The following is a 15,139-nucleotide window of genomic DNA, read 5'->3' as shown; positions in this document are numbered from 1 at the left end:
CCACCCCCCACACCCTTGGCACTGCTGTCCGGGCTTTATTTCTGACAGTTTAATTGAAGGCGTCAGGCTTCATTAAGGGCTGTTAGCACATTTTTAAGGGCTTTTGATGAGCTCTGAAGTCCTAACAGGGGAGTTAAATATATCATCATAGGGGGAACTGGAGTCCACAGAAATACCCCAGGGTACACGCCAAACCAGGGTACAGAATCTGAGGTTGGTGGAAAACAAGGTGTTCTTTCCTATCAGTTTCAAAAGCAGAGGGCGCCCTGAGTGTTCTCTCGTCCCTGCGGTGCCCTTTGCCCACGAGGCGGAGAGACAACTGCACCCTTGCTCTGCTCCCTCTCACTCCATCTCAACTTCCGAGAGTCCTACTGCGTTCCTTCCTCAGCACCACAGCCCCTCAGGGACCCTGTGCTTCTTCCCTGGGTCGCTTCTTGCCTCCTGCCTGGCCTTTCAGGACTCCTGCCAGGTCTCCTGCAGCCCATCCCACACACGGCAGCAGAATAAGCTGAAAACATATTTAGTCACAGGCGGGTCTCTCCCTGGGGCGCGCCAAACATTTCCTGATTACCACCACCAGCGACAGCCAGTTTCTACCATTGCTTCTCCCTCTGCACCTCAGAACTTTTGTAACTGTGACTATGCTCTTAACTCCAGTTACCAGACTGTCATGTTTTTCAGGTTTGGGTCTACATTCTCTGTTTTCACTCTTTAAGCTCCCAGAGGTACTCGAAGATGTTTGCTTCCTTGCATCTGTTTGTCCAGCCTCACAGTCTTCACAGGCCAGATTCCAGCTGTGTGGTAGCACTCATTTCAATGCCTGTTCCCATGAGATAGAGATGGGTGTTAAGTAGGTTTCTCACAACTCCAGCAATGGCTTGAAGGACAAATTTAGATTACAGTCGCATCTTTCTGAACTGGAATTGATGAAGAAAGTGACTAGACTCTTCCAATTTTTTTTCTAATGCAAATGCCAAAAAATATGAGTCTCACTCGTGTCACTCACGCCCTCAGTGTCCTCACCTGAGAATGGGGAGCTCTGAGGGGTTAGGAAAAGTAGCTCCTGCCAGGGCTTCCCTGGTGGCGCAGTGGTTGAGAGTCCACCTGCCGATGCAGGGGTCACGGGTTCGTGCCCCGGTCCGGGAAGATCCCACATGCCGCGGAGCGGTTGGGGCCGTGAGCCATGGCCGCTGAGCCTGCGCGTCCGGAGCCTGTGCTCCGCAACGGGAGAGGCCACAGCAGTGAGAGGCCGGCGTACCGCAAAAAAAAAAAAAAAAAAAAAGTAGCTCCTGCCGACCCAACTGCAGTGATAGCCCCCGGCCACAGGGGGGCGCTCTGCAGACAACACCGCCTGTGGGAAGCAGGCCCCTCTGGGGCCTCACCACTTTTCCCCTGTAAGGTGGGCAAGGGCTAAACTTGTGCTGGTCGTCACCTTCCTCCCGTGCGACATTTCTGCCCCATGTATTGGGCGGCTGTATTCCCTGGAGTGGCTGCCACTGCAACACAAATTTCCCTCTTGTTTAATCTTAATATGGTGAATTGTTGCAGCTTCAAACTTGAAAAGCTAAGAGCCCCAGTAAAATTAGCAGTCGTCCTTAAAAATAGAAGTGAAGCGTCGGGTATAACGGATGAATTGCAATATACCTGTGTTTGTATTCTTTGGGGTGAACATGGAAAGAGTATGGTGGGAGCAGGTGCTTGACAGGAAACCCCCAATTATTGGGAAAATTATCCTCAGGATGTTAAACTCTGATAGGGATTCAAAATGGATGTGAGCAGAGAAGTGCAGAGTCACCTTAAAGAGATAGCCCGGCTGTGGCCGGCAGGCCCCGCCTGAAACCCAAGTCCTGACACTGGAAGAGTGGCAGTCGGAGGGAGAGGGGCCAGGCTGGTTCTTGGGGCAGGTCGGCAGTGAGTGTGGAGATGGGCAAAGCCGGCATTCCCCCTGCTCCGCCCCCCAACGCATCAGGGGCCTTTGTCGCAGCTTGGCTTCTCCAGCTCATCTCCGCCCGACCTGGCTTCCTGCACGGGTGCCCTCTGGGAGAACATGTGCTCACTAGAGCCCCTCACAGCTTCGGCGGTCCTGGTGCTACCTGCCAGTCAGCCCCTGACGTTCTGGCTCCAGACAGCCGGGCAAGTGCTAAATGAGTCGGCGGGACCCCACAAAGCAGGGGCTTCTGCTCATGACAGCTACCCCCTCCCATGCCTTCCTGCGGGTTGGGTGATGGTTCAGATTCAGAGCCTAGGATTCCATTTTGGGCCTGCCAAGTACCAGTTGTGTCACCTTGCACGAGCCACCTATATCCTCTGTGGCCCAGATCCCTTGTTCTTTAAACGGGGTAACATGTACGGCTTGCTAAGGAAATTAAGGGGGTCTGCGGCAGAGCCTGGGTGCAGGAGATGAGGACCCTAGAGACACGTGGTGCCAAGAGTCATTAGGATGACCTCAGCCTGGTGGGCTCGCTGCTCCCCTTGCATGCCGTTCAGCCCCCTCCCCCGCATCTTCAGCCCCCAAAGCTTCGAGAACCAGGCCTCATTTCCTTCACCCCAGCCAAGTGCAAACGGCCACAGCCTTCGGGCGGGACAGCCGAGAACCTCAGGACCGGGGCGCGAACGAGGGGAACCTGGGTTCTGCTCAGCCCCGGCCGCCGCTAGAGGGGGAAGTGACGTCACCCGTGACGCGCGCTCCCCCTGGCCGGAACGCAGCCTCTATCCACGCAGCCCCTCTCATCTGACCCCTGGCAGATGGGGGTCCAGACTCTACTGACCCTTAAGTCCGGGTGACCTTGAGCCAGGCACTTTCCATCTCGGAGCCGCTTAATTGTAAAGCAGGGGTAATACTACTTGCCTTGCCTACCTCTCCCGGTTGTGAAACTCCACTGAGTTAATGAATAACGTTCACCTGTCGCTACTCGTACATATACTGACTCCACTGATCTAATAATCCTATGGAGTGCTGACTATTGCCATGCCTGTTTTAGTCCAGAAAATCGAGGCTGAAAAGTTTAAAGGATAGAAAAATATTTTGTAAACTGCAAAGCACCAGGTAAGTTTAAGTTTCTGTTTCTCTGTGTGTCTCAGTCCTCGTCTTTCTCCCTCTCCGTCTCCCTCCCTCCCTCCCACTGTCTCTCACACACACACACACACACACACACACACACACCCCTCCCTCCCTCTCTCTCTCTCACACACACTCCCTCCCTCCCTCTGTCACACACACACATACACACACATACACACACACACACACACACACGACTTCCCAGGCAGTGAAGAGCATGGAAAGGTACATGAGATAGGGGGGCCTGTAATGCAGGCTTGGTGCACCTGCCTCCCAGCCTCCAGAACATTCCAGAGAGGCATCTTCTCTTTTCACATCCCAGCCTCCTAGGATCCTGAACTCGCTTGACATCCTTCCCAGCTGAAACCAGCAAGGTCCTTCCTGATGTGTAACCTCAGTGCCTCCTGTTCGTGAGTTCCTCACCACCCACCAGCAGTAAGTACCACAGCCCTACCGGTCCTTTATCTGGTGCAGGTGGGCCAGGCAGGCACTGGGCCCAGTGGATGACCTAGAAATCCAGCCAGTTGAGACCTGCACATTGAGCAGTGACTTGTGCCTCAGGCAGGACAGGTGGCAGGCAGAACAGTTAAGTAGGTCAGGGTTGTTTGTGGTGTCACCCGCCCCCTGCACCTTTCTCTGCCTATAATCTGCTCTGGGCTGAACCAATTTAGGGTTACGTTTTAGCTTCTTAGTCAAAGGGGGCCTGGAACACTAAATAACGCCCAAGACAGAAAGCGCTGCCTGGTGGGTGTGACGGCAGGAGGAGGACAGACGTTTCTGGGCTGGGCTGACAACGGCAGGTAGGCAGGACTCAGTCACACCCCCAGGCCACAGATACTATGCCATTAGAGTCAAGACACGCTGATATGGGTATTAAAGAGGAGGTTACCAAAGGTACTCCATTTACAATTCCGGAATGGCTTAGACCACAATTTCTGGCTTTCTCACCCCACTCCCCTGAGAGATTTTGTTCTTGCCCATGACTTCAGCCATCAGCCTCTGCCTCCTGGACATCTCTCCTTGGTGCCCCACAATGCCTAAAACAGACTTCTTGACCCCTCCAGCCCAGAGTGGTCCTCCCCTCCCCTCAGCCCCACTTTTATCATCCTACCTCAGAGAATGTGTACACCGTGCCTCCCCACCCCTGTGTGAGCTCCACACCTCCAGCCTCTCCCTTCTCCAAGCTTCGTCCCGGGGAGTCTCCAAGTGGGATTTTTGTTTGTTTGGAACAACACAATTAACTGGCTTGATTTAATAGATTTAACATATTTAGACCTATCCAACAACTAGGTAATATCAATAGATATTTTTCTCAAGCGCACATGGGGTGTTTATAAATATTAACCACATCCTAGATTACAAAGGATGTCTCAAATACAAAAGTTCAGTATCATACACACCATTGTATGTCTACAACATAATGAAAAGATAATATAAAAATAACTGAACATTTTAAACAGATACCACTGATCTCTGATCAACAGAGATACCATAAGGGGAATCAAAATCCTTAAAACTGAATTATAATAAAAAATTCTACATATTGAAACTTGTGGGATATAGCTAAAATAGTACTTGAAAAGAAATGTATAGTCTTAAATCCTTATGTCTGAAAAGGGGAAAGGATGAAATTTAATGTGCTAAGTATTAAAGTTAAGAAAATAGAAAAAGAACAACAGACCTGACCCTCAAAAAGTAGAAATAATGAGAAAAAGTTTAGCAGAAATTTAAAAAAAAGAAAGGAATAAAGTAATTAAAGAATTAAAGAAGCAGAAAACAAATTATGTAATAAAATAGATAAATCGTTGGTGAAACTGATCAGGAAAAAAGGGAAAAGACATGAAAAACAATTTTAGGAGTGAAAAAAGGGGACATACTTGAGATAGAACAGAGACTAAAAAGATAGTCAAAGGAAATAGTATGCCATAATCTTTAAAGCTTTCAAGGAACATCCAGAAAAATTATTAAAATTCACTCAAGAAGTAGTAGAAAACCTGAATGGACCTATGCCATTAAAAAATTTGAGTTCCTAGTTAAAATATTTTCATATAGGAAACAACAGAAACAGGCATTTTTATAGGTGAGTTCTACAAAACTTTAAAGAAATGGATAATTTCAGTCTAATGTTAGTCTATTAACAAATTAAACACAAATAGATTAAGGAAATTTTAAAAACAATATTCTCAACAGATGCAGAAAATAATTTTGACACCCATTCAGATTAAGATGTATAACAAGTTAGGAGCAGAAAGAAAATATGCTCAATGATGAAGTGTTCCTTTTCCGATCAGAAAGACAGGGATGAAAAAAAAAATAAAAATAAATTAAAAAAATAAAAAAAAATAAAAAAAAAAAGAAAGACAGGGATGCCCAGAATCAGTTTCCACACGTCATTGTTCTGCTGGTCCTAGCTGCTGCAGTGTAACAAGAAATCTGAGATACAAGGGTTAGAAAGGCAGAAACCAAGCTATCATTGTTCTCAGATGATAGCTAGGGTTGTACCAGAAAACAACAAAAGACTGACAGACAAATTAAAAATTAGTAAGGTAGCCTACCAAGTTGTGGCATCGATACACAACAATCGTTTTTCAAACTCTCCAGGAAACAGAAAATGAAGGCAAATTTCCATGTGCCATTGCATCAAAAAATAACATACTAACAATCAAATGAGCAAAAGTGGTGCAGAGAGACATGTCCCCGTAGAACATGGAAACTGAGGCAAAGAGATGGAGCCCTCGTTGGCCATGCAGACCTGCTCAGCTGTCCAACATATCTGAACGTCAGGTCTGTTGGCCCAGGAGGATGTCAGCTCAGGAATTCAGAGATGTAAGCCTGGTGGAACTGGGAAGACCAGAACTGACAGGGCACGCCTGGCAGGCCCTGAGCTTGGAAGGCTGCTTGTTCTGGGGGTTAAGGAGCCAGAGCTACTCCCCATGCTTAAATAGGCCCTGACGTCCTGATGCCTCCGGTTGCTTGATTCATCCATGGCCCCTTATCTAAGCTCCCCTCAGTGGCCCCCTGACCTCCTTGAAAGGCCAGTGGTGCTTCCTAACTAGAAGTCCCAGTCCGAGCGGCAGCCGGAGGCCTCTCTGTCCAGGCTGAGTCTGTGCTCCCTCCGAGGCCCTACTTAGCTTTAGCTAGATCAGGGGTCAGCAAAGCTTTTCTGTAAAAGGTAAGGGGGTAAATATTTTAGACTTTGCAAGCTACATGGTCTCTGTCACAACTATCAACTCCCTCATTACAGTGTGAAACCAGCCAAAGACAACGTGTAAACAAATAAGTAGAGCTTGTTTCAGTAAAACTTTACGGACGTAAATTCAAATTTCCTATACTTTTCACATGCCAGAATATGATCTTCCCTTTGATGTTTTTTCAACCATTAAACAATGTAAAAACCATTCTTATCCACAGGCCATACAAAAACAAGTGATCAGCCCACCAACTGCAGGCCATAGTTTATCAGTCCTTGCTTCACCCGGCTGCCCTCCAAACAGCAGAAGGTTGGGCTGGGTCTTTGAGGCCTGGTCGGGAATAAAGGGTATCTTGGGAACATCAAGGGTTGCAAATGCTGCTGGGAATAGGCTTCTGGGGATTCAGGGGGGGTTAAGTCATCTTGAATAGCCTTCAGTGGCTTCCCTGACCCTAAGTTAAGGTCAGAACTACTTAGCATGGCATTGTGGCCCTCTGTGACCTAATCCCTGCCTGCAGGGCCACTTTCAGTGACTCCTGCCTCCCTTGAGGGTTCCTGGGCTGTGGTCCCTCTGGCAGGGCTGTGCCTTTCCCATGCTTTCCCTTTGCTGGGGAGTAGACCTGTGCCACGTAGCCCTGAGCCTGCCCCCTTGCCCGGGCTGAGCTGGGAAACTGAGGCTTCTCCCTCGCTGCCAGCTGCTCTGATTCGCACTTGGTCTGCTGCAGCTCCCCCTAGTGGGCTAAGGGCTCCTTGTCCTGTTTATGCATCTCTGTATCAGACAAGGCTCACAGGGGATTAGTGAGTGTCAATGAGCTGGAGAAGTCATCCTGAAGATTTCTGGAAGAGAAAGCAGAATTTCTGTGCTGGTGCGAGATTTGAGATTTTCCCATTAGGAAACCCCCAAGGAATCTCTGGTCCTGACACTGGTCCACAGGAGTGATTCTTGCTCTGCTTTGGGCTTGAGTCCTGGGAGAAGAAACAGCATTCCCACTCCATTTCTGGCTCAGGGAGCAAGGGAGTTAGTGGAGCAAAGGCTCTGAGCTGACCCAGCCTGGGGTACTCACTGAAGCCTTCCTCGCCCAGTTTCTAGAATGTGCAGATTCACTCCCACCTCTTCACAGGACTGTGAGATGTTGTGAATCCTCTTTGTGAACCAGGGAGCAGGTGTTTAATTAACTAGCCCCCTTCTGCCCAGGGGGAGGGAGGGTGTGTTGGGGGGTGACGCTCCTGGTTTGAGGTTTCCATCAGGAACACAGCATCCGGGGGGCCTCCTAGCAGCAGCACCACGGCCCTTCCCCCACTCACTGACTCCTCCCAGACCATAAAGAAGGGGAGTGGAAGTGTAAGGAGAGGAAATTGAGGTAGTGATGGCAGGGTTGATGAGGTCTGGAGTGTGGGACGAGGAAAAAGAAAGCAAGGGTCCTTTGTTCCTTGAAACTGAACACATAAACCAAGAAGATACGAAAGAATAAGACTGGGCACCAGGGCTGCTGAGGGAGGTCCGCGGGTGGTAGTGGGGGAAGCCCTCCACAGCAAGCCAGGGGCCGACAAAGTGGGCCACGAAGGGAGTTGCTGGACATCCACAAGGTCACAGCGTAGGGGGTGGCCATTATCTCCTGGAGGGTCTGTGGGTCCAGTAGGCTTCCAAGATGAGGCCTTGGAAAGGCAAGGACAGCTCACCAGCCGGAGGAAACGCAAAAGGGGCAGAGCCAGAAGAGGCACGGCGTCCCGCAGCTCGCTGGGCAGGCCCATGGCTTGGAGCTTCCGGCGCCACCGCTGAAGAGGAACGACGTGGTTCCAACCGCCTGGAGCGGGCTACACTCTGGCCAGAGTCTTCATGCTGCTTCCAAGAACTTCTGCCACCCCGCAGAGGGGTCCTTGGAGACCAGACCCTCCCCAGATCTAAGCAGCTGCAGAAAGAAGAGTGGGGGAAAAAAAAAGAAAAGAAACCAGACTGAGAACTCGATGTGCACGTCTCTGCGCTCCACACCTGTGGGAGGCTGCAGAAGCTGGGGAGGGTCTGTCGCGTAGCGACCCCATCCCCAGTTTCCGCTCTCTGAAGGCGGCGCCCTTAGATCTGCCCCAACAGCCCGTGTGATTGATGGGGTAGAAGTGGGGTCAATCCCAACCCCAGACGCAGTGCTGGGCTAGCTGGGCCTGGCAGGTGGGGTAAAGGGTGCCCCCTGCAGTTTCCTACAGTAAACGGGATTAGAGCAGCCCACTTCAACCCCAGGATCCTAGCAGAACGGTCGCAGGGCGGAGCCGCCGCAGAGGCACAGCCCAGGCCGCAGAGGGAGGGGCGGAGCCTCGAGGGAAGGGGGCGGGGCGGGACCGCCTAGGCGGGCCTGGAACCTGCTGGAAGCATCGCAGTACCGCCGCCGTGGCTCCTTCCGCCGCATGCAGGCAAAGAGTCCCCCGCCAGCCGGAGCCACGCCCGCGGCGAAACGCTGGCCCTGCCCCCGGGAGGGCCGGGATTCCCCGGGCTGCCCGGGATTCCCCGGGCTGCCCAGAGTTGGGCTTCCGATTCCACACCGCCCGCGGAAAAGACCCCCTTCCCCTTATCGGGCTGTTGGAATGTGTAGCGAAGATTCTAAAGGGAGATCGAGCCTGGGAGCGTAGGTGGGAGTGGTTGGCCACTTTTTAGGCGTCCTTCGAGGCCGGGACTCTTGGGTGTGGAGACGCCTGCACTACAGGTTTCTACGGAGGTCAGTGGGGATCCTCTCCCCTGATCCGCCGCTTACGTTATGAGAGCATTCCCAACATCTATTTTTGATGGTGTCCTGTCTTGGAAGCGCAGAGACGGGTCTATGAAAACGAGTGCGCTCCCCGTGCAGACTGACGCCGGCTGCTCGCGTTCTTCACCGCCCCTCCCCTATTTTGGACCATGACGTCAAGGTGGGCGGGCGGCGGCAGGTGCGGTGCTGACAGGCATCCTCCTTTAAGGCGGAGGGATCCGGGGGCGGGCAGCTAGGCTGTGCTTCGTCTTATATAAGGCGACTGGGGGCGCACAGCCGTTCTCTTGAGTCACCCCCGTGCGCCCTTGTTGCGGCGTGTGCGGTTGAGGCAGTCCTTGCCCGCTCAGCTCTCTAGTGTCTGCGATTCTTATTCTTCAAGGTAAGGCTGCAGTCTTCGGGCTTTTCAGGTTAGATTGGTCTTCTGAGTTGTTTTCGTCTCTCGTGTCCTTTCCGACTCCCACATTTTGTTGTGTTGGGGCGGCTTTGGGGATAACGCTCCCATTTTTTGTTGAGGGTGGGAGGGAGCTGTTGAGTTCAGCCTTTTTTCGGTGTTGGTGGCGGGGCTGCTTCTAGGCAGGTATTAGCCATGGGTGAGGTGGGCCGCGGAGTGGGTCTGGGCTAGTGGGCAGCTGCACGTGGTGGCCGCGCCGGCCCGGGACGCTGCCATGTTTGTCTCTCCACTTCCGGACGCGGCTACGGGGCGCCGGAGGGTCCCCAAGGGTTGTGGGTGTGCGCGCTCGGTGTGACTCAGCACAGCCCGGTCCTGATCAGGTTTTGCCATCTCTTCTGTTGGACGCGGTTTTTAAGTTTTTTCGGGTGCCTTCCGGGAGGGTCTGCGGCGAGAGATGTTTTCCGTCGCCTCTGGCCTGCGGTCTTGGTGCAGGAGGAGGGATGGGAGAGGGGAGGGGGCAGGCTCTGGGATTCATGGGTTTATTCCTCCCCCGCCCCTTCTCGAGAGCTGAGATTGTTCTGGAAGCTTCTGGAGCCCAGTGCCCCGCCCTGGTGCCCGGATGCTGGGGCGAAGGGAGGCTGCGCGGTGGCGCCCCCTTCCCGCGCGGTCCTGGCCGACGCATGTCCGGCAAGGACTAGAGTCGCCCCAGCCGATTACGGCCACCATCTTAGTTGTGTTTGGTTTGGACCTGCATTTCACTCACGTGTGCTCAGGGATCAAGGAGGAGCTTTTGCTTTATCGGTTCTTTGTCTTAATAGCCACCCTGGGTGGGCATCCCACCGATCTATCGAGTTAGCTTTCCCTATCACGTGAGGCAGTAATCCTACATCTGCTTGGAGATGCCTCATGGGAGAGCAGTTTCAAGTCATTGCCCTTTAATGTAAAACTAGTCATGTTGGAGGTCCCCCCCACCCAAAATGGTAGAACTGTAGTGATTTGCATATTTAAGTGTGTGTGTGAATTAACCGGGGTTATTACTTGCATTCGACATACCTGGGTTAGGGGCGATACTCTGCATGCCTAACAAATTACCAGGTGATGCTGATCCAGGGATCATTTTAACAGTGGTTTGGTTCCAAAGTACAAGAAACCTGAACACGTTTAATCGAGTGTGTTAGGCGCACCCCCTCTCCCCATTGTTTTCCGTCTAAGGATGCAGCCTGAAATTTTTACAGGAAAGGATTTTGTCTCAGTACACAGCTCAAAACAGTTTGAATTGAATCTCTTAATGTTTTTACTGTAACCGGGGTGAACTCTAGTAGACTTAAATTTTTGAGTTTTCTTATTTTAGATGCCTGAGGAAGTGCACCATGGAGAGGAGGAGGTGGAGACTTTTGCTTTCCAGGCAGAAATTGCCCAACTCATGTCTCTTATTATCAATACCTTCTATTCCAACAAGGAAATTTTTCTTCGGGAGTTGATCAGTAATGCTTCTGATGTGAGTGCCTTGGGTGTTTTCATTGGCGTTTGTTTCTTGTTTTTCAAGTAGTCCACACACAAAAAAGGAGAAGGGGTGGTTTGGCATTTTGTTGTGTTCAGTGTTGAAGGGGATATAAATTTGCTGCAGTTACAAAAAAGTTTGCTTTATTCCATGGTGGGTAGGTGGATAGAGACTATAGTTTGATGTGGTGGTCAAACTACGAGTTAAATGGGTAATCAGATTGAGGGTATTTGGGAATTAAAAAAAAGTTTTCTCTTTTGGGTGAAATGGGCTTTAAGGAAGCAGAATTGTAAAATTGAAATTTGTATTTCCAGGCCTTGGACAAGATTCGTTATGAGAGCCTGACAGACCCTTCCAAATTGGACAGTGGTAAAGAGTTGAAAATTGACATCATCCCCAACCCCCAGGAGCGCACCCTGACTCTGGTAGACACTGGCATTGGCATGACCAAAGCTGATCTTGTAAATAATTTGGGAACTATTGCCAAGTCTGGTACTAAAGCATTTATGGAGGCTCTTCAGGTATGTGGTATTTTAGCTGGGCACACTCCATTCGTATTTTTTTTTGGTATCTGGTTTGCTGTTTCTTTGAAACTTGCATTCGACTTCCTTAAACTTCTTGGCAGGCTGGTGCAGACATTTCCATGATTGGGCAATTTGGTGTTGGTTTCTATTCTGCCTACCTAGTGGCAGAGAAAGTGGTTGTGATCACAAAGCACAATGATGACGAACAGTATGCCTGGGAGTCTTCTGCTGGGGGTTCCTTCACTGTACGTGCTGACCATGGTAAGTTAGCTTTCCTCTTAAGGTGTCTGGGTGAGAATTCTGGGGAAACAGTAACAAAGATCTTGAGCATTTTATCTGTAAAGCAGTTGTTTTTATAGTTTTGCGTTTAGTTTCATTTTTTATTCCATTTGGATTGATTTTTTTCTAGGTGAGCCCATTGGGCGGGGTACCAAAGTGATTCTCCACCTTAAGGAAGACCAGACAGAGTACTTAGAAGAAAGGCGGGTCAAAGAAGTGGTGAAGAAGCACTCACAGTTCATAGGTTATCCCATCACACTCTATGTAAGTATGGACTGGTAACTCAAGTGAAGATACTTTAGAGAATCTAAATGGAACTTTGATTTTTTGCTTTCTGTATTCTGCATTTATCATCTTTGATACTTTTAGCTGGAGAAGGAACGCGAGAAGGAAATCAGTGATGATGAGGCAGAAGAAGAGAAAGGTGAGAAAGAAGAGGAAGATAAAGATGATGAGGAGAAGCCCAAGATTGAGGATGTGGGCTCAGATGAGGAGGATGATAGTGGCAAAGATAAGAAAAAGAAGACGAAGAAGATCAAGGAGAAATATATTGATCAGGAAGAACTGAACAAGACCAAGCCCATTTGGACCAGAAACCCTGATGACATCACCCAGGAGGAATATGGAGAGTTCTATAAGAGCCTCACCAATGACTGGGAAGATCACTTGGCAGTGAAGGTAAGAAGCCTTGCTTGCTGGCTCGATAGGAGGAGCCAATAATGGGCAAATGCAACTTACCCAACTGGTTGGTAGCTGGGAGCTGTGAATGCCATGAGTTCAGTTGCTAATGGACCCTTCCAGGGTGGAGAAATGACATTTTTCCCAGTTACCTCACTTGTTCTGTGGCAGCTTTACCCATCTGGGGTCCTGGTTTGACGATTTCCTCATTGACCCAGGGATTATACAGAGCTTGTACCACGTTGGGTTCATTTAGGGCGTTAGAGCTTAAATTTTCTCAACAGTTGCCTTAGTGTCCACTCTATTCCTGGTGCTTAGGGGGAAGATTTTAGTTCCAAATATTGGGTAGTTTGGGGTTGGGACAAAAAGCCACCCTTATTTTGAAATACACAGTTGGATTATCTTGGATTTCTTTCAGCACTTCTCTGTAGAAGGTCAGTTGGAATTCAGAGCATTGCTGTTCATCCCTCGTCGGGCTCCTTTTGACCTCTTTGAGAACAAAAAGAAGAAGAACAACATTAAACTCTATGTCCGCCGTGTGTTTATCATGGACAGCTGTGATGAATTAATACCAGAATATCTCAGTGAGTATCTTTTTGGCCTAATGTACTTGCGTTCAGCATTCTCATGGGGACTGAAGTCTTTATCTTAGATTAAGGATCCTCTGCAACATAACAAGTGAAGGTTCAGTGAGAAAATTGGTCCTGTTGGATCCAGATAACCCTGTCTATGTACCTTTATCTTTATCCTCTCCACTCCCCTTTTTTAAACTGAGCTTACGTACTTGATTTCAGACTTCATCCGTGGTGTGGTTGACTCTGAAGACCTTCCCCTGAACATCTCCCGAGAAATGCTCCAGCAGAGCAAAATCTTGAAGGTCATTCGCAAAAACATTGTTAAGAAGTGCCTTGAGCTCTTCTCGGAGCTGGCAGAAGACAAGGAGAACTACAGGAAATTCTATGAGGCGTTCTCTAAGAACCTAAAGGTAAAGAGGCAGCAAGTACTTTTTTACTTAATAATTATGATGGATTATTTTTTACTCACATAGAGGATAAATGATTTCTTAGCAAGATTGTATTTTTCTTTCCACCCTTAAAGCTTGGAATCCATGAGGACTCCACTAACCGGCGACGCCTTTCTGAGCTGCTGCGCTATCACACCTCCCAGTCTGGAGATGAGATGACTTCTCTCTCAGAATACGTGTCTCGCATGAAGGAGACCCAGAAGTCCATCTATTACATCACTGGTGCGTTGGAGTCTGCATCTAATCAATGATCAAAGCCTCTCCTTAGAGGTGTGGGGAGAAGGGGAGGGCACTCGAGGATACCTGGGAACTGGCAGGTTGAGGCATTCTGGCCCTTGAGTCACACTGAGTAATCCTACAGGTGAGAGCAAAGAGCAGGTTGCCAACTCTGCATTTGTGGAGCGAGTGCGGAAGCGGGGCTTCGAGGTGGTGTACATGACAGAGCCGATAGATGAGTACTGTGTGCAACAGCTCAAGGAGTTTGATGGGAAGAGTCTGGTCTCAGTTACCAAGGAGGGCTTGGAGCTACCTGAGGATGAGGAGGAGAAGAAGAAGATGGAGGAGAGCAAGGCTAAGTTTGAGAACCTCTGCAAACTCATGAAAGAGATCTTGGATAAGAAGGTGGAGAAGGTAAGCAACTCTGGAACTAAGTTACTTGTAACAGATGCCTTCAGGGCTATTTACCTCAGTCTCTGGTTGCTATACAATTAGTGGTTTGGGGCAGCATAATTTGTTTAGTGCCAATCCTACCCTTTGTTTTCTTGACCAGGCAGATTTTAAGGTTGCTGTTTCTATTAAACTTAACCAAAGATGAGGTATTTTTTTCCCCCAAGAACAGAACTTCAAGTATCACGTTTGCCTCAAGGTAGCAATTTGATTTAATATGAACCCAAGGTTTTTGTGACTGTCCACAGGTGACAATCTCCAATAGGCTTGTGTCTTCACCCTGCTGCATCGTGACAAGCACCTATGGCTGGACTGCCAACATGGAGCGCATCATGAAAGCCCAGGCACTTCGGGACAACTCGACCATGGGCTATATGATGGCCAAAAAGCACCTGGAGATCAATCCTGACCACCCCATTGTGGAGACCCTGCGGCAGAAGGCAGAGGCAGACAAGAATGACAAGGCTGTTAAGGACCTGGTGGTGCTGCTGTTCGAAACTGCACTGCTCTCTTCCGGCTTCTCGCTTGAGGATCCCCAGACCCACTCCAACCGCATCTACCGCATGATCAAGCTAGGCTTGGGTGAGTATTCTTGAGTGTGGCAAGGAGATGAGGAACTGGTCTGGTGGGTAGATTGGACTGCTTTTTGGGTCAGATCTCAAGTGGCATTCTTCCTACTTTTAGGCATTGATGAAGATGAAGTGACAGCAGAGGAGCCCAGTACTGCTGTTCCTGATGAGATCCCCCCCCTTGAGGGTGATGAGGATGCCTCTCGCATGGAAGAAGTAGATTAGGAATTTCTACCTGCAGACTTTGTTCCCTCTGTATAGTGTCCCCATGGCTCCCCCAGCAGCAGCCCCAGTGGCCTTGGCCCACTTGGTTCTTTCTGCTGATGTCTAGAGGTTTTATTTCTGTTCTTCTGTCTAAGGCAGGATATAAGGGCCTCAAGCCCTATTCCTTTCCACATTTGACATGGGGTTTGAATGTTGTGTATTGTGTTTTTTTTGTTTGTTTTGTTCTGAAATTAAAGTATGCAAAATAAAGATGATGCAGGTTTTTTATACGCTTCTTTCTCAAATCATGTGGACGC

General features: G+C 49.5%; 1 protein-coding gene across 1 annotated transcript; it reads left to right on the top strand.

Moving 5' to 3' along the window:
* Positions 1–9,234: 9,234 nt before the first annotated feature.
* On the top strand, positions 9,235–15,112 carry HSP90AB1 (heat shock protein 90 alpha family class B member 1). Its single transcript, XM_060021734.1, has 12 exons — positions 9,235–9,365; positions 10,729–10,875; positions 11,193–11,399; positions 11,504–11,663; positions 11,812–11,945; positions 12,051–12,359; positions 12,778–12,943; positions 13,154–13,344; positions 13,458–13,605; positions 13,745–14,013; positions 14,298–14,631; positions 14,734–15,112. The coding sequence occupies exons 2-12, from the start codon at positions 10,729–10,731 to the stop codon at positions 14,841–14,843; spliced, it is 2,175 nt and encodes a 724-aa protein (XP_059877717.1). The 5' UTR covers positions 9,235–9,365; the 3' UTR covers positions 14,844–15,112.
* The last annotated feature ends 27 nt before the right edge of the window (positions 15,113–15,139 follow it).

The sequence above is a fragment of the Delphinus delphis genome, chromosome 10, assembly GCF_949987515.2.
Source record: "Delphinus delphis chromosome 10, mDelDel1.2, whole genome shotgun sequence".
Classification (NCBI taxonomy): Eukaryota; Metazoa; Chordata; class Mammalia; order Artiodactyla; family Delphinidae; genus Delphinus; species Delphinus delphis.
The sequence above is the reverse complement of the archived record's forward strand: the minus strand, read 5'-3'. Positions and strand labels throughout refer to the sequence as shown.